This window comes from Pogona vitticeps, chromosome 6, assembly GCF_051106095.1.
Source record: "Pogona vitticeps strain Pit_001003342236 chromosome 6, PviZW2.1, whole genome shotgun sequence".
NCBI lineage: Eukaryota > Metazoa > Chordata > Lepidosauria > Squamata > Agamidae > Pogona > Pogona vitticeps.
In genome coordinates, this window is record NC_135788.1 from 110,648,641 (window position 1) to 110,667,350 (window position 18,710).

At 42.6% G+C, this 18,710-nt stretch overlaps 2 protein-coding genes across 2 annotated transcripts; both read right to left on the reverse strand.

The window, feature by feature from the left end:
• Positions 1 to 3,223: 3,223 nt before the first annotated feature.
• LOC110081775 (crk-like protein) lies at positions 3,224 to 7,873 on the reverse strand. The gene is made up of 3 exons (XM_020798770.3): positions 6,063 to 7,873; positions 5,438 to 5,893; positions 3,224 to 3,926 (listed from the first exon to the last, which is right to left on the reverse strand). The coding sequence occupies exons 1-3, from the start codon at positions 6,234 to 6,236 to the stop codon at positions 3,801 to 3,803; spliced, it is 756 nt and encodes a 251-aa protein (XP_020654429.3). The 5' UTR covers positions 6,237 to 7,873; the 3' UTR covers positions 3,224 to 3,800.
• A 4,053-nt stretch (positions 7,874 to 11,926) lies between these two features.
• LOC110081800 (uncharacterized) lies at positions 11,927 to 18,710 on the reverse strand. The gene is made up of 5 exons (XM_020798824.3): positions 18,467 to 18,710; positions 17,718 to 17,782; positions 16,726 to 16,863; positions 16,095 to 16,241; positions 11,927 to 12,303 (listed from the first exon to the last, which is right to left on the reverse strand). The coding sequence occupies exons 2-5, from the start codon at positions 17,721 to 17,723 to the stop codon at positions 12,181 to 12,183; spliced, it is 414 nt and encodes a 137-aa protein (XP_020654483.3). The 5' UTR covers positions 17,724 to 17,782; positions 18,467 to 18,710; the 3' UTR covers positions 11,927 to 12,180.

The following is an 18,710-nucleotide window of genomic DNA, read 5'->3' on the forward strand; positions in this document are numbered from 1 at the left end:
AACAGATGGGTGGAAATATACCAGAAAGCAGATTTTTGGCTAAATAGTAAGAGAAATCTCCTAATTGCAAGAGCTACTTGACTGTGAACAGACTGCCTTGGGAGCAGTGTGCTCCCCTTTCACTAGTGGGATTTAAGGAGGGGGCGGACCACCTTCTGTCAGGAATGCTGCAACAATATTACTCATTATATAGAACCTGCCTCAAACAGAAAGTTGAACTTTGACAAAGTGCCCCATGATATTCTGATTAACAAACTAACTGGGTGTGGGCCGAATAGAATGGTCAGGTGGATACACAGTTGTTTACAGAATTGTACTCAGAGAGTGATTATCAATGGCCCTTTCTTCTCAAACTGGGAGGAGGTAACAAGTAGGGTACCCCAAGGTTCAGTCCTGGGTCCTGTGCTCTTCAACATTTTTATTAATGACCTGGATGAGGGAGTGCAGGGAATGCTTATCAGATTTTCAGATGACACAAAATTGGGTCTAATAGCTAATACCTTGGAAAACAGGAGCAAAATTCTAAAAGTTATTGATAGGCTCGAGCACTGGGATAAAAACAACAGAATGAAATGTAACGGGATAAGTGTGAGGTTCTGTATTCGGGCAGGGGACCAAATACACAGTTTCAAGATGGGGCATATTTGATTCAGTAATACAATGAGAAGGAATTGTTGTAGATCACAAGCTGAATATGAGGCAACAGTGTGATATGGCTGCAAAACAGGCAAATGCTCTTTTAGGATGCATTCCTAGAACTATAGTCCCCACATCCCATGAGGTACTAGTCCCCCTCTTTTCAGCATTGGTTAGGCCTAGATGACCAGTGGTCTCAACCTTGAGTCCCCAGATATTCTTGGACTGCATCTCCCAGAAATCCTGGCCAGCACAGAAAGTGATGAAGGCTTCTGAGAACTGCCACCCAAGAACATCTGGAGACACCAGTTTGAGAACTACTGATCTAGAGGACTGTGTCCAATTCTGGACACCACACTTTAAGTGGGAGGCCAACAAACTGGAACAAGTTCAGAGGAGAGCAACAAGAATAATTAGCAGACTGGAAACTAAGCCCTGTGAGGAAAGACTGAAAGAACTGAGAATGTTTTGTCTTAAGAAAAGACTGAGTGGAGATACAATAGCACGTTTCAAATACTTCAAAGGTAGTCATACAGTGGAGGGGCAGGATCTGTTCTCAGTCATCCCAAAGTACAGGACACGTAACAAAGGGCTCAAGTTACGGATTAAGGCTGAATACCAGGAAATCAACCCAGTGCTCACTGGAAGGAGAGATCCTGAAGCTGAGGCTCCAATACTTTGGCCAAGAAGAGCAAACACCCTGGAAAAGCCCTTGATGTTGGGAAAGTGTGAAGGAAAGAGGAGAAGGGGACGACAGAGGGTGAGATGATTGGACAATGTCATCGAAGCTATGAACATGAATTTGACCCAACTCCGGGAGGCAGTGGAAGACAGGAGGGCCTGGCGTGCTCTGGTCCATGGGGTCACAAAGAGTCGGACACCATTAAATGACTAAACAACAACAAAATCAGGAAAAACTTCTAAACTGCAAAGAGTAATACGACAATGAAACCAATGACCTGGGGAGGTGGTGAGCGATCCGGCATTGGAGGCATTCAAGAGAAAATTGGACAACCATCTGTAGCAGTCCCAGTGCTAGCCCCTGGCCTTTTCAGGGACTGTTGACTAGCACTCCGCCGCTTCTCGGTTCTGCTGCCACCAACCAGTGGAACCACTGGATTTCCAGGCATTATATAACATTAACAAAATGAACAAGTTTTTTTAAAATGATACCACTAGCGTATGATCATGTAGTCACCTCTCGTTTCTATATCCTCCTTCTCTCCCCACCCCCCAGGCTCTGCCTCCCAGCATCCTCCTTGGCCCCGCCTCACAAAGACATTAACATACAAATTATGAATAAGGCATAACTTAGGATGAATGCCACACCATCTGTCTGATCTGTTTGTCTTAGATTCCTTCATTGATCTGGACTTGAATCTCAGGTTGGAATTGATGGCCTTATAGGCCCCTTCTGACTTCCAAGATAGTCTCCAACTCTAAAATTCCATGGGTTTAGAATATGTACAGGAAGCACAGTTTCTATTGAAGTATTTACAAACATGGAGGCTGAGAGGCACCCCCAACACAGGGGATTTTCTGAAAAACTAACAACGTAACTTACACTGTATGTTTTTAAAAATAGATTCTTCCTTCTACAGAATGGTGGGGAATCTTCAGCCTTCCAGATTTTGATGAACTGCTATCCCTACCATGTTTTCTCACTGGCCATGGTGGCTAAGACTAAGAGGAACTAGGCATCAACAGTATCTGGCCACAGGTTCTTTACCTCTAAAGTACACTCATATATATCTGATAAGATTATGTATACAGTGGTATGTATGTATTTGGAGTGCTGAAGAGATCCAGACTTTTGAGGATTATTGTATGCTAAATGCTGAATGGTATTCTTAGCAAAGCCATCAAACTAGATAGAGAATCTTAACAAAAAGAGGTGCGAGTTGGGTCTGGGAGTCCTCTAAAGATGTATATAGGTAAAGGTTCCCCTTGAGATTTAGCCCAGTCACGTCCGACTCTAGGGCGTGGTGCTCATCCCTGTTTCCAAGTCACAGAGCCAGTGTTTGTCCAAAGACAGTTTCCGTGGTCACGTGGCCAGCACAACTAGACACGGAACGTCATTACCTCCCCACCGAGGTGGTACCTATTTATCTACTCACATTTACATGCTTTCGAACTGCTAGGTTGGCAGGAGGTGGGACAAGCGACGGGAGCTCACTCCGTCGCGTGGATTCAATCTTATGACAGCTGGTCTTCTGACCTTGCAGCACAGAGGCTTCTGCGGTTTAACCCGCAGCGCCACCACGTCCCTAAAGATGTATATAAACTTAAGTAAAAGAGGCAGTGCCTACTCAGCAGGACCTGTTGGCATGCATGAAGACTTAATACTGATCCTCATACAAAATGGTAGCATACCTGAGATGACAACAGGTGGAAACCAAGCTGTCCTCAACTGCCATGTGTGTCATCTGTTGCACTCTCTTTCTGCCTACATCAAAAGGCTATGTGCCAGATCACCATGGCAACTTTCAAGGCCTAGGTTGTGATGCTGGTTACCACAGCAACACTGTCACTTTCCCCATCTGCACCCTCTCTGGTCCCCTCCCCAGGAGAAAATAGCAGAAAGGAATAACCAGCAAGAAACTTTAATTAACAAGGAGGTTTGGAACAGACAACAAGTGGATTGGGATTCCTATTATGGGGTGGCATGATTCCTGTCATCCATTCAAAGCCAAGCACTGCTCCCACCCCCATGAAAAATACACAAAGACTAAGGCGGGTCAATCAAAGCTCAAGAACTTCTGGGTTCACAGATCACAGGATGCAGAATAGCAAGATTCAAGGGCACATACTCAAAGTTGAAGACCAGAAGGCCATAAGGAACATCATTTTCAGGAAGCCAATATGAACAAATCCCACAAAGGGTCAAAGTTGATAGAGTCGACTACCACAGCATATAAGAACAGTTAAGTCAAGGAGCAGCGTTCAGTGTCCAATAAAAGTTCAAGTTGGCTTAAAAGGTCCATCTCCAAGGAAGTAAATATCAGTGAACTGGATGATCAATAACACCCACCAGGTAGGTCAAAACGTAAGGTTCAATATCAGGAAATACAGTGCTCAAGACAGCCAGAAGGTCACAGGTCAGAAGAGTTCAGGGGTCATGACCCCTTTGGGGAAAGTCCAAGTCCAAAGGTTACACCAGATGCTCAGCTAGCTTCTTCAGGGTCAAGGACCTTGACGTGGGTGAAGGGGAAATGGCCACGGCGCCCATTCAGCTCACCTTCCCATTGGCCATTGACGTTCATCTTGGTGACTGCAATGAGATCACCCACCTGCAGAGTATCCAGAGATACAAGAAGTCAGTAAACAAAGATAATGGGATCATTTTTCTCCTCATGCAACCTGTGCACCCAGGTTCCCAATTTCTTGTTTGCTATTTGTATCAAGCAATTGGATGGTTTGAAATAAAAGGATCTAAATACTTCTGACCTTTTACTTCTTCCTTTAGGTGGAAGTTCTTTGTTTCCATGGACACAGAGAATAGTTTGATAATGGGAGTTGAGCCCAATGAGGGTACAAATGGAATTCTCGACTCCACAGAGACCCCAGACTGTACCACCTAAAGGCTATCATCCCTTCTGTTGCCTATGGCTATTTCACAACTACTCAAAATCTATTTAGACAGGGACAGGGAAGGTATGGTCCATTTAATTTTGTTGGGCTACAGTTCCCCATACTATTGGTTCTGTTGACTAGGACTGATGAAAGCTGCAAGCCAACAACATGTGGAGGACTTCACATCTCCTACCCTTGTGCTAAGCTGCCCTTTGCAGTGATTCCCAACCTTGAGTTCCCAGATGTTCTTGGACTAAAACTCCCAGCAGCCTTTATCACTAGTTGTGCTGGCCAGGATTTCTAAGAATTGTAGTCCAAAAACATCTAAGAACCCAAGGTTAGGAATCACTGCTCTAGAGATTATGATGCACCTGAAATATTTTACACCTAAAATATTTTGATTCATTTCAAAAATGTATTCAGATCATAACATTTTTGTTCAGGTTGGGGACGTGCCAATCTGGAATTCCAATTTCTTCCTACCAACAAAAACAAGATACTGCCCAATGGAAATTTACAGACTCATAAGTATCTGATATATCTCCCCCACATTGTACAGAGATTAAAAATTATTTTTGGACAACTGTTAGATCACATCCAACTTATGTTCACTTAATAAGAGTTCTCAAGGTATTTGAGATATTTACCAGTGCTATCCACCAATCATTTCCCATGGCTGAGTGGGGCTTTGAACCCAGATCTCTATCACTTTATCCACTACACCAGCGGGTCCCCAACATTTTTTGGTCCGCAGACTGGCTGGGGAAAGTGGTGCACCCCCGCGCATGCGCGAACAAGCGTGTGTGCTCTTTCGCACAAGTGTGCACGTGCCCTGTGCGTATGCACAAACAGCGGCACAACGCTTGTCTGGGCGCACATGTGCTCGTGCACATGCACAAATTGCAGTGTGGCACGTGCACAAGCGTGCTGGAGCATGCGCACAGCCGCAAATGGGCTGTGGGGGGGGCGGGAGGTCTGTCTCGGTAGCCCGGTATGGCTCAGGCCACAGACCGGCACCGGGTTGTGGACCAGGAGTTGGGGACCTCTGCACTACACCACATAGGCACCATTTTTAGAATACAACTCCCAGAATTCCCAAGTCAACCTAACCCCTTTGGGATTCTGGGAATTTTAGTCCAAAAAGAAATTAACTCTTCCAAGCCCTGCTGTAACTAGACATGCATCCCCTTTCTCCATGATTCCATAACAAAATTATTCTACAACTTGCCTCAAAGGCCAGTGCGGTCTTGTCACTCGCCCCAGGCACTCTGCGCTGTACTGCTCTTGCTATTACTGGAGCATGCCGGGGGGCACCGTGGCTGCTGGGATGAGCATAGGGACAGGGCTGGACGTAGGGTACAGGTATCATACCCACACGCCCATCCGCCCGCTGCGCTGTCCACCACTGCTCTTCAGGTTTTGCCAACACCCTCAGGGGTTCCCCTTTGCTGAAAGGGAGGTCCTCTTGATCGCGGCCCACAAAGTCATAGAGGGCACGGACCCATTCACCAGCAGGAGGGGGCTGGGCAGATGCAGGGGCCACCACCCGGCCCACAGGGGCCACCAGGGTGGTGGTGTCCAGGTAATGGAGGCGGTAGAAGTCTAGCAGAGCAGGGAAGCCATCAAATTCATGCTCCCCGATCCGTAAGCGCCCAGGGAGGCTGTTGATGATGTAGTGAGATACCTGAAAGAGACAAAGGCATAGGTGACCATTCCTGCATGACGTAGAGTAGACCTGTCCTCCATATTTTATGTGCAATTAGATATACCCCCATTTCTTCCACTCCCCCAACAAAATCCTTTTTTCTTTATTTTTGTCATCAAGATATTAAAAGGTCTGGTATTAAACACACCTTGGAGTTCTCGCTGACGGAGAGCACGTAGTCACCTGGGCATGTGGTGCTATCCCGTACCAGAAAGGTTCCATGTCGGTGGCCCTGGAGGCAGGCAGCGGCTTCTTGCCGGCTCAGAGCCCCCATATACCACTCATGAGCATCCCCAAAAGCCGACATGGCTTGGGGTAGCATCGGAGGTTGGGTAACCCCACTCTCCCCTTACTGAATATTACTTCAAAGACCACAGATTACAGTTGCTTACAGTTTGAGAACTTTGCTGTAGGAAAGTTATCCTAATAAATAGCTAGACTGTAATCTCATTGAGCAACTTTTGCTTCCTCAAGTTTGTGAATGACCTTCAAATACACCCTGATCAACAAATGAATAAGTTTGCTTTTCTTATGTCCTTCCACTACAAATTGACTTACATCCTTAATTCATCCAAATTTGACATTCCTTAAGAATACCATACACACATTACACAGCAGTCTATTTTTTTTAAATGAAATGAGTTCCTCAGGAATGCAAACAAAACTTCTATAATCAGATTCTTAGCATTAATGGTGAAGAGTCATGGAGCACCAATCTAATGTGGGAGGGGGCACACTTTCAACAATTACATCTCACTTTTCACCTAATAAGCTATCCTACTAGAAATTAAATACATAAACAAAACCAGAGTCTACCAAACAACTATCAATACACAATATAATTGAGACAGTGGTATTTTTACAAGGGAGTACTTCTGGAACCCTTTAAGTACTCTGGTGTCAAAACATCCCTACAAAATTTAAAGGGGTATGTCCGGCAAGGTAAAATACTTAGTTCAACGCCCCCCCCCCAGTTTAATATGTTTGATATGACTGCATCACTGAAGCTTGTTTAGCATCATCAGCACCTCAGAAACATAGGAGCATGTTTTTGTTTTAAAATCAAGTTTGGAGGCACCAGCATTTTCTAAGGCTCAGTCTTTCCCAGACAAAGAAGGCATAGCGCATAACTACCAAATGAAAACGATATATTTTACAGAATTAGAATCCTCTCATACAAAAGTATCTCCATTCCAATGTCAAATATAACCTGGAAATAGGGGATTTTCCACACCTCCACTCAGTCATTAGCGTTAGCCCTATCCCCTCAACATATTTGTCACAAAAAATTACAGCACCCCAATTCGAGACAGCTTCCCCAAAACTAATTCAGAACATTCCCTCAAAGCCTGGTGTTCACCGGAAAGGTACTAGCCTTCCTCTCCAACTGGCCCCAGGGCTGCACAGTAATACTAAACACACACACCCCAGAAGTAGCAAATCTCCCAAAATGGAGAGGGCCCCCACCCCCAGATTAACACAGCCAGCCTCCCAAACCTTCCTTCCTCCCACCCCGTCAGGAGAACTGGGTTACCACAGCCCTGCAAGGATGCCATCTCTCGCCCCCATCACGTTTCCTATTCCCCAGGAGTCTTTGGGAGAATCCCCCCAGCACTGCATTGCAGCCCCTTCGCTCTTCAAAGCCGCGCTCTCGAAAGCCTGCTCCCCCCTCCCCAAAAAAGATTTCCCAAATCAGCTCTGCACCCTACAAATGCTCTTCAACATGTCACGCGGCGACAGCACCACAATAAAGCCCCTTCTCCCTAGGCTGCACATGTCTTCCCTTCCCTCCCGGCTCTCCTCCTCCTCCTCCTACGGAATCCCGGTTTCTAGCTCCCTTACCGCAACCTATTAAAAACCCCGGTCCCCTCCCTAGAGGACCCAGGCGTCCGAGCTCCCCTTCCCCGCTCCAACCCAGTCGAACCCCGAGTCCTGGCTCGCAGCCTCGCCTCCTCTCCCCTCCCCCTCGGCTCAAATCATTGCCCGCAATCTTGATTGCAGCTCTAGGAAGGGTTGCTGGGAAAATGACGCACCCCCTCCTCTTTTTAAATCACGGGCGGGTGGAGGGAGCCATCTTGAGGCTTGGCAAAAATCGCCCGTGAAGCTACAGTGACGGGAGAATAACCATCTTGGCTGTGGGAACGCGCCCCAGCTTCCAAGATGGACCCGTCTTCTTAGCTGGCAGGGTGGGGTAGTTGCCAATGGCCACTTTATTCTTTTGTGATGACTGTTTGGCTGTGCGATATACGCCCCTTCCTCATCTTTTTTTTTTTTTTGCTCTACGTTTTACTGGCCTCAATGTTCGAAACAAGGAATAATTCGATAATGTATTTATTTATTAAATATAGCGATCAACGTTCTTGCTAGGCATCCAGACGGACACGTGTTCAATCCCTCATTTACAGCCACGTAATACTTATTCAGATTCCTTCACAGGAGGCACCTATACACACGTGTCTTATTTGCATAGCTACATATTTATTCTCGCCCTGGTAAAGGGGCTTGCTGCTAAAACAAAAAAATCTGGACGCGCCCATCCACACAGATTATGGCTGTCAGCCAGAAAGAAGAAGAAAAAGATGTTGTAATATTGCTTTTGGCAAGCAGCCTTTTAAAATTGTGGTTACCTTGAAGAACTCCAGAACTCCAGAACTCCATCTGCTGCCAGAGATAAAGACAGGTCCAAAAACCACAAAGCTACTAAAGCCACCTCCACAGGGTTGTGGTTATTTTAATATAACAGCCAAAGCCCCGTTTTATTCCTTGTTGGCCATTGGCCATAATATGAATGCCAACAAGTGCAAACCATAAAACAATTTATAATAAAACTCATTTTACAGATGGTCACAACAGGAATCCTGCCCTTGCACTTTCAGATGCTGAGAGAAATGGAGAAAGTGTATATTACTTTACAAATTAATTTTGCAATATATTTTGAAATGCAGCAGGGGTTTTGTGGTCGTTTTGCTGATTAAGACATGCCAAAGCGATGGGTTAAATGTCTGACCAAACCTCATAGGCTGCCGACACTATTTAAAACTGTTTCTGTAACATGTTTCTGGAAAGTGGGCAGCAAACTGGAAAAGAAAAGCATCAAGGCATATTTGGATATATAAATAAAAGGGAAGAAACTTCATGCCAATTTCATCTCTGTTGACATCTTTACCTACCTTGATACTACGTGTGGTGAACTGGTGTCAGCTATTGTAGGAGGTCCCAGTGTGAAAGCAGATTAACCTGCCTCTGTTCTTATGGGATAAGCCATCTGAAGGCACGATCTGATCACAAGTGTTTAGACAATGAGATCAGCCGCCCAGAAAGTACATTACAGCTACAATCCTATAATCCAGCTAGCAGCACAGTGACCCTATTCCCAGCATGGCTTTTTTTCCTCACAGTTGTGTCTCTTGTCCTCCTTGCCCAGAGTCAGGTGCCATTGCCACTGTCCACAGATCCTTTTCCCTTTCCTTATCCACATAAACATGGGTGTTGAAGGGTCAGAGTGATTTGTCTAAATTATGCTTGTGAGCATATGATCTGACTGCTGTTCATTTAAGACTGTCCACTTAATATTGCATCCCATGTTTCTGAAAAGTGGCCTTTTGGTTAGCAATGGGGAAAGAACCAGCTGCTTGTTTTAGTCCACACTTTATGGAGTGCCTGTGAAGAAGACATCCTTTGTTGTCCTCTGCCATCAGGTCAGAATAGATTTATAGCGATCCTAATAGGGCTTTCAAGGCAAGAAAGATGTTTAAGGAGTGACTTTACCAGTTCAGGTTCTAGTGAGGCTCCATGGCTGAGCGGAGACTTGAACCCAGACCTCCATCACTCTATCCACTATACCACACTGGCTAACACATATTTGCCCTCCAAAAATCCTCACTTTGACAGGTGTGTACAAACATAGCTAGAAGTACATAATTTGAATTGGGTGCACAAAAAGATAAGGCATGCCACAAATCAGTGCAAAACATTGCTTATATATTTTAGTCAGTGGGAGCAATATTTCAAGTAATGCATACAACTTAAAACATGCATATATTTTAAATCCCAAAAAGACTGATGTTGTCTCTTGAAACCAAAAACCTCAACAGAACCAGACACAGGCATAGCACATAGGTGCCAACTTTACATACACGCATGTCCCTACTTCTGCCTGTTCAAGCAGGAATTCTGATTATAACATAATCAAATAATTCTGACAAAAAGGATTTTCTCCCTGATCTCTCCACTTGAACTACACAAGAAAACTGCATCCTGCAGATACATAGAAGCTGAATACTGCAGCTTATTATTATTATTCATCAACATAAAGATCTCGTGTTCATTGTTATGGCATGAAGCTCATTTTTAGTGCTTCCCATTAAATGTGGACTTCACAAAAAAATTAAGCTATGGCATAAGCCAGCAAGTTCTCAGCCTTGAGTAATCAAGATGTTCTTGGACTGTAAGTCCCAGAAACTTTAGCCAGCACTACTAGTGGTAAAAGCTTCTGGAAGTTGCAGTCGAAGAACATATGGGTTACCCAAGGCTGGGAACCACTAGCATAAACTCTTATTCCAAAAAGGAAAACCTCTCGCTAAGTTTTGAAGAAAAATGTCTCACAAATCCAAATAATGTTTTATTGTTCCACACAAGAAGCTCCGTGAGTTCTGCAGCCAGTAGAACTCACATTGGTTCTGCTGGCTGCATGATTCTGGAAGTTGTATTCCAAGGTAACTTTGTTTAAGGTCTCTATGCAGCTCATGGGATCATCTTGGGCCCATGCCTAACCTTCCTCATATGGAAAGTGTTTCAAGATTTGAAATTCTGTATCAATAGCGTTAAAGTAATGAAGACAACTAGAAAAATATGCAATCCTGAATATGTACACTGCTTTACAAATGAAGTTTACTAGTCACCGCAGGGCAATCAGCTAGCTCTCCAGTTAAGTTTGAAAGCAAGGCTATAATTATATTATAGAATATAATCAAAACATTAATTTTTATATTTTATTGTGCCTTTTATGTTCTTGCATTTTGGACTGAAATATGTTTTTTAGACTTAAGAATTTGCCTGCAACTGAAGTTTGATCTTATATACTTGTAAGTATTTGTGCCTACAGTTTTCCTCATAGCTATAAGGTTTTTAATACGTTTTGAATTGTTACTTGTTGGATTTGATTTTATGCTTATGGAACATAAAAGCACTGTAGATAAATAAAGCTTGGAGAATTAGACAAGCAAACATTGCCTAGAATCATTGCCACAATGAAATTAGTTATTTTATGTTGACATCCAGATTAATTTTGATATGATGGGAAATGGTTATCTGGTTTCATAACCATTTTAGGGATAAATGTCAGCTTTGATGTGCATAAACTTCTGAATCTTTCTCGAGGTCTATAGGGCTCTTAGGGAGCTGTTCAGGTATCGGACTTTCTGACACAACAAGGGGAAGAAACAGGCAGGCTACCCTGAGCCGTCTGGAAGAGGAAAAACAGGGTAGACAATACAATAAATAAATAATTAACTATACTTTTTTAAAAGTGGTGAATAACTAGATTCTCTTTACCATTTACTCTTTAACTGTACATACAAGTACAGTATCTCCAACATGTCTGCAACCATGGCTACTATATATACTTCAGATGTGCTCTTTTAAAACCTGATAGTTTCAAGAGTGTACAGTAATCATTTGAGTCACTATCTATTATTATTTCTTTATCACTCATATCATTTTTGCAAACTGCAACTAGTGTGATCACTTGTGTCAGTAAAACGCTCCAAGGCAACTAGGGAAAAAAGGATGTCTTCATTAAAAAATAAGTGGTTTCGTTATGTTTGCTTTGGTTTTTGATTAATAGGATTTGCTAATATCCTAATCATCTTTTCAATCCCCCAAGACTTAATTTTTTATTTTGTTACCCAGTGAAAGAATATATGAATTTAACTTCCAATTTGGCAACCAAATTCTACATTATAGCAAATGCCCTTTTTCTTTGAGTTCCCAATAAAGACACATATAGAAAGTATACAACTTAATTTATTATAAAATTCTGCATTTTTTAAAAAAGCAATATCAAACACATATTATAAAAGCTTTTGAAAAATCAACAGGAACAAGAAAAGCCAAGTTTCAAGTCTCCTTGAGTCAGAATAACTAATTTTGCCAACATAAGCAACTGCTTATTTTATTTGTCCACCACTTGTAAGGAAGAGATTCCCATGTCATCTTATACTCCTGAAGTAGAGCCATAATTCTGTTATTTTAAGATTTGGGGTGCCTTAACGCAATTTGATCTCAAAGCAAATGCAGTTTATGTTCTGACAGTCTGGTGGTTGGTAGGTGCAGGCACAATCACAGAGCGGACAGAAGCGAGGAGAGGAACACGTCTCTGGCTCCCAGCCCTGTTAGCAAGAAAAAAGGCATACACTCTTAATCTGCAGAAGTAGCTGCATCAACATGCCCTGAGAACTTTCAACTTGGAGAACAGAAGGATTAATGCAAGACCATTAGACAAACATTTTAAACAAATAATTGATAAAATAATTGCTTGGAAACAGGCATCAGGAGACAGTAAGTCTGAACACTTTTCCCAATTTGTTTTCATGGTTGCTGGGGGCTTGGACAAATTCCTTTGGACATATCATTCTTGAATAACTTATGTAAGTGTTGTCATATTAATACCATTTTTCTCTCTTCAGTGCTGCAGTAAAGACTCTGCTCCAACCTGAGCTCAATCCTGGACTCAGGTAGCCAGTTTGAGGTTAACTCAACCTTCCATCCATCTAAGTTGAGTAAACTTTGTACCCAGCTCATGATGGTGCAATGTGTAGCCTGCATAATTAAATTGTAAACCACCCAGAGAATGCTTTAAGCATTATGGGGTGGTAAATAAGTAACACACTTTGCTTTGTTTATTTTTGTTTGCTTGCTTACTGCTGCGAGTCCTGGGCCCTTTGTGCACGGCAGGAGAGGAAGCTGAACACCTTCCGTATGCGTTGTCTTCGACGCATTTTTGGTATCAGCTGGCAGGACAAAATTCCAAATAGAGTAGTCCTAGAACAAGGTGGAATTTTTAGCATGTATACATTACTGAAACAGTGCCGTCTACGTTGGCTTGGGCATGTCGTGAGAATGGCTGATGGTCGGATTCCAAAAGATGTCCTGTATGGAGAATTAGTGCAGGGAAACCGCCCCAGAGGGAGACCACAGCTGCGATACAAGGACATCTGCAAGCGGGATGTGAAGGCCTTGGGAATGGACCTCAACAGATGGGAAACCTTGACGTCTGAGTGTTCAGCCTGGAGGCAGGCAGTGCATCATGGCCTCTCCCAATTTGAAGAGACAGTTGTACAGCGGGCTGAGGCAAAGAGGAAGTCCCGAAACAAGCAAAATCAGGGAGCTGGACAGGGGACAGATTGTATTTGTCTTCAATGTGGAAGAGATTGTCACTCTCGAATTGGCCTTCTCAGCCGCACTAGAAGCTGTTCCAAGACCTCCGTACAGAGCACTCTACCATAGTCTCTTGAGACTGAAGGATGCCTAGTATTACTTTTTGCTTTTCTTCTTAGAAGTCATATGCATAATTTTTGTTGGCACATGATTTTAAGAACTTAGGGATTTTGTGAATAAAACATGTGGCTGTTTAAAGAGTTGCTGTTTGAAATAATTCAATCAATTTACTATCTCTCAAGCCAGACTTCATCTATTACACAATTTACCATCTTTATTACTCATGCAGGTACATTCTGCAGCCCAGAGAAAGAGGCAGAATATCATTGCCAGCTAGCTTTTGAAGAGGGATAACTGTATTTCTTTCCTGCCTATGGCTGGCTAGTTCTTCTGCAGCTCAGAACCTGACTCTGCTTTCTCACTCAATTATTATCAAGCATTCCAGGCACAAATCAACATCAAGGCTACCACCCAACACAAGATACTGTCCAGTACAATCCTATGCACTGTTATTCAGGAAGCTATTATGCTCAGCTGCAGCTTACTAGTGGGAAAGATATATAAAACATGCTGCTTTTATACCACCCTATAGCAATTAAAACACTCTCTGGGTGGTTTACAATTTAATTATGCAGACTACACATTGCCCCTGCCCCCCAGTGAACGGGATACTCAGTTTACTGACTTTGGAAGGATGAGTCAACCTTGAGAACTACCTAGGATACAACCTGAGTCATGAGCAGAGTTTTGGCTGCAGTACTGCAGTTTAATCACTGCACCATGAGGCTCTTACTGTGACATGAGATATATAAGATTATGATTTCAGCTGATTTATCAGTCAAATCAGGTTGGATTTATCTATTAGTAAAATGATTACAGATATATAAATATGCCCATAATGAAAACAGAAAGTTTGAAGAAAAAAAAAGCATTCTTTGCTTATAGAAGAGGGTGAGCCATTGCATTACTCCCAGGCCAATTTTCTATCCTCAGGATTCCTTGGAGACGATATAAAGAATGCATGCATGCATTCATTCATTCAATCAAGTAGCCAGAAATCAATTTCCGCTTCATAAAAATAGTTAATTTTTGGTGTTAAACAATGCTGAGGAAGGGGTGCTACAGCTTATTAAAAGGAAAAGTGCTACTTCTGGATCATGATGAGGAATGCAACAGTGCTACAAAAACAGCCTCAAGAGCACTACACCTTGCTGACAATACAGAAATGCATTACACTACACACCATCTTAGTAGAGGCATCCATTCGGACAGCACAAGGTAACATACTTCTTGTAGAATGGAGACTAGTACCTGATTTTCTAAGCACTCCTATTAGAAATAGGTAACAATCGGCAATTCTACATGTAGTAAAAATTCTGTCCCAATTGGTTACAATTGGTTGCTGTTTGTCCTGAATGACAGCAGTCCATATCAAGGTAACAACCCAAACAGAATTTTTAAAAAGCAATGTTGCTTTCCCCTAGGATTTTACTGAAATCCTTGCAAATACCTCAGAAGTCTTTCTGTGGTGCAGCTTTTTTGCAGGGCACCGATTTAAAGGGTAATTAAAAGCTTCTGAATGAGCAGAACTGCTTCTGCTTTTGTGACAAGCAGAAAGCTCTTTTCTCATGTATTCTGGACTATACATCAGAATCCACAATTACTTGGGATAGCAGCAAAAGCTGGGGGTCTGTATATCCCAGTGATGACCTTCTTTCTTTCCTCTTTCCCCCACTGTTCCCTCCCTCCTTTCCTGCCCTTTTTTAAACCTTTAAAAATGGCCCGAATGGATTAATCACATTTCAATGTATTCCTATGGGAAGTGGTGCTTTGAGTTACAACCAACTTGAGTTATAACCATCATCCCAGAACAAATTAAGTTCGCAACTCAAGGCACAATGCATTAGGGAGAGACTTTTTTTAACCTAAGATGGCCTCTAAGGTTAAAAAAAAGGGCAGAAAACAAGGGAAGGAGGGAACAATGGGGAAAAGAGGCCTCCCCCCCCCCCCGGTTATATCTCAAAGCACCGGTTGCAGTTCAAAGTAAAATGTTGCAACTGGAGCTGGTTGTAACTCAAATTGGTTGCAAGTCAAGATGGTTGTAAGTCAAGGCACCACTGTATATTACTATACTAATTTGGTAAAAAGGAACATCCTGTGGCCATGTGACCCACTGGACTTTTTAACTGATCAAAGGTTTTTTTTTCAGTTCAATATTTCATCCCTAGAAAACAGCTATAGAAGTTAGCAATTCCTGATCTCTTTCATGGCCCACTTCTATGCTGTGGAGTACCACATTATTCTCAAATAAGGAGTCAGGGGCAGGAAACATATTGTTCTGTGCAATGAAATTTGTTCATGAACAATCAGACTTTCTTATAAGCAAAGTGTGCTGCGTATACTGGCAGTATGGTCCAATAAAACTGGATTCCAGGCCACTAAGTTTCTTGTGAACCACTGATGCGCTATCCTGTTCAAAATCTCTCTTGCTCTCTCAAGTACCGATTAATGGTGCTGTGCTTTTTCAATCATTCTATAAAACACACACCAAGATCAGAATTTTTATTGATTAAAGAAATTTATAATTTTTGGCCACTCCCTACATTTACATCTGATAAGGCCTGCAGCTTCTTTCCAGTTGAGACTTCGGTATGAGTTACTGAGTCATGGAAAACTAGTCAATTATATATTTATTTACCCAGTCAGTTACACCTTGGGGAAAGCAAATGATGGAGAAACTCACATTAGTACAGGAACAACAGGGATCCAAACAGCGGGTTGGGGAAGGAAGGACACAGTTACATGACTCTGCACAAACCATGCAGCATTCACACATGTTTGGCCAACACATCTTTTCACAGGAACAGCAATTGGCACAAAGGCCTCGGGCCTGGGAAGCAATAAGAAAAGAACACCAAACATGGGTCAACTGATACATGCAGGAGTAAAGGAAAAAGTGCATCTCTATGAATTTTACTGCATTAGACTACCACCCTTTACATAATGGAAGTACTGTAATCCAGATTTGTCAGGCTAGCGCCAGTGTATGTTGGGAAACGTAGTATGAAAAAAAAAACCAAGGGAACAGTGGAAAATAGAGTTGCTTTTGTATTTTCTACCCCATAGATTGGGGTTTGTCAAGTAATGCCAGCAATTGGTGTTAAGGCTAATCCAATCTTGAAGATTAGCACTGCATATCAACTTCCATTTTGGCTTGCTCCCTAATGGACAATTATCACAGAATGCACTGCTATGCCTGAGGAAACAATGTCTCTGTAATATCATGTGGGAAAATCTCATTTATTGCTCCTTTTCTAAATCTCTCAGTACTGTACTTTGTTCTTTCAACTATTACCATCCCATCCCCCTGTTACCAGAAGGCACTGTCGGAGGATCAGGACCAAGATCAGGAGTAGCAGGTAGGAACCAACAACCAAAAAAACGATGGCAGGGAGGGGCAGGAACAAGGTGGCAGCAAAAGGGAGGTCTGGTGGAGGGTTCAACGACGGAGTCTGTAAGGGGGAAAAAGCCAAAGGAGAAGGGAAGTTGACAGTACAGAACTGATGGGGTACAGGAAGGGGAATATAAAAGGAACTACTTGTATGAGCACTGATGCCCAGCTTTTGACTTCATACTAAAATGTACCTAAATAGCAGAGAATTGACATGGAGTTTTTTTTTATCACTGATAGGAAGCACATTTACTAATTGCATTGCTCCTCTGATATTTAAAAGTTGGATGACTTCCTTAACTTAACAGGAGTCATATCAAATCCATAATATATGCTGCCATGTGCCTAGAGTGTTTTGCTCTACATTTCAGATGGGGACAACGAGAATCAAATAATTAATATATTCTAAAAATAAACAAATAAATAAACAAATTAAAATGTCACAGTAATCAATGTTTCAGACTCAAAAGTGTTCAAGTCTAAAGACCTGTTTTTACAGATAGGAAACCCTGACATCTGAGCATTCAGACTGGAGGCAGGCGTTGCATCACAGCCTCTCCCATATTATGAAGAGACCGTTGTCCAGCAGGCCAAGGAAAAGAGGAAGTCACAAAAGCAGCAAAATCAGGGAGCTGGACAGGAAACAGATTGGATTTGTCTTCAGTGTGGAAGGGATTGTCACTCTCGAATTGGCCTCCTCAGCCACACTAGATGCTGTTCCAAGTCCTCCATACAGAGCACGTTACCATAGTCTCTCAAGACTGAAGGATGCCTAACAAAAAACAGCATCTGAAAACTTTCACAAAGTAAACACAGTCCAGCACCAATGGCCAACTGACAGAGAAGTGTTTCAGCAATGTGTGTGAAGAGCAGGCTAAGGAAATACTGATGTCAGGGTGTGTGCACTCTACTTACTGCCATTCCTCAGCTGGTGAAGAACTATAGTTCAGCCCCTGGAGGCTCCATGGATGTCAACAAGTCTGCAGGAAGAAAGAAATCCTTTCAGACTACCATGGCATCATCCTTTCCTATGATTAACAGATTACAAAAAATTTACAGTCTGCTAGTGAAAAGAGTGGCTAGGAGTCAGCAACACAGTTGAGCTTCATCAAGTCATCATATGCATTAACTCTAAACTGTTTCTTAATCAATCATATTGAAATGGTTAAAAAAACCCCACCCATCTTATATACAAATACATCAAATGACATTTCTGTGCACATTTCTTTTATTCGTATTAACAAATTACATGGAATATTTTCAAAACTAGTTTTTTATAGCTGATTTTCAATTTAAGAAACAAAGCTCTATATGTATTTGTTTCACACAAACTCCTCTTTGAGACCCTAAACTTTCCCACTCTGTTCATCAATACTAACGAAGAAGACCTCAACCTTTCTCCCAGAAATTCCCTTTCCTTAACAGTTCTTTCTCTACTGTTCACACTTTCATGAATACGGCTCGTTAATCAACGTGTAGCTTTATTAATGTTGATGAGAGGAGACTCTGCGCTCCGATTTCTGAAAATAACAAAACTTCTCCACACAGACCCATACACACCCCGGACCGTCTTCCAGCCTCCTGAATATTAACATATCCAATTAATATTCGTACGGTTCGCACGCTTTCCTCCCTTTATGGGGCGGCCTAAGACTAATACCCACTAAGATATGAAAAGTTTTCAGTTCCCTTTGGACGCTCATTCTCTCTCCGCCTGATCGCACAAGACTGCTGGTGAAGGGAATAAAAAGGGGAACAGAGAAGAAACATGTACGCTGCCTTAACCTCCTAAAAACCGAGAGAGAAATAAATAAGGCGCCTCTGTTGCCTTGGAAATCACGCACGCACAAGCCTCTCTACGGGTTCACATTGCGACCAGACTAGTCTAACAAGCCTTTATATCTGTGT

What these genes read in the sequence shown, in the direction of transcription:
- LOC110081775 (XM_020798770.3), bottom strand. Translation starts at nt 6,236, where the DNA reads ATGCTACCCCAAGCCATGTCGGCTTTTGGGGATGCTCATGAGTGGTAT. An exon ending in CCGTCAGCGAGAACTCCAAG is followed by an intron (nt 5,894 to 6,062) that starts GTGTGTTTAATA and finishes TGTCTCTTTCAG; the next exon opens with GTATCTCACTACATCATCAA. An exon ending in AGACCGCACTGGCCTTTGAG is followed by an intron (nt 3,927 to 5,437) that starts GCAAGTTGTAGA and finishes GATACTCTGCAG; the next exon opens with GTGGGTGATCTCATTGCAGT.
- LOC110081800 (XM_020798824.3), bottom strand. An exon ending in TCCTCCGACAGTGCCTTCTG is followed by an intron (nt 16,242 to 16,725) that starts GTAACAGGGGGA and finishes ATTGCTTCCCAG; the next exon opens with GCCCGAGGCCTTTGTGCCAA. An exon ending in CCTGTTGTTCCTGTACTAAT is followed by an intron (nt 12,304 to 16,094) that starts GTGAGTTTCTCC and finishes TCTTGCTAACAG; the next exon opens with GGCTGGGAGCCAGAGACGTG.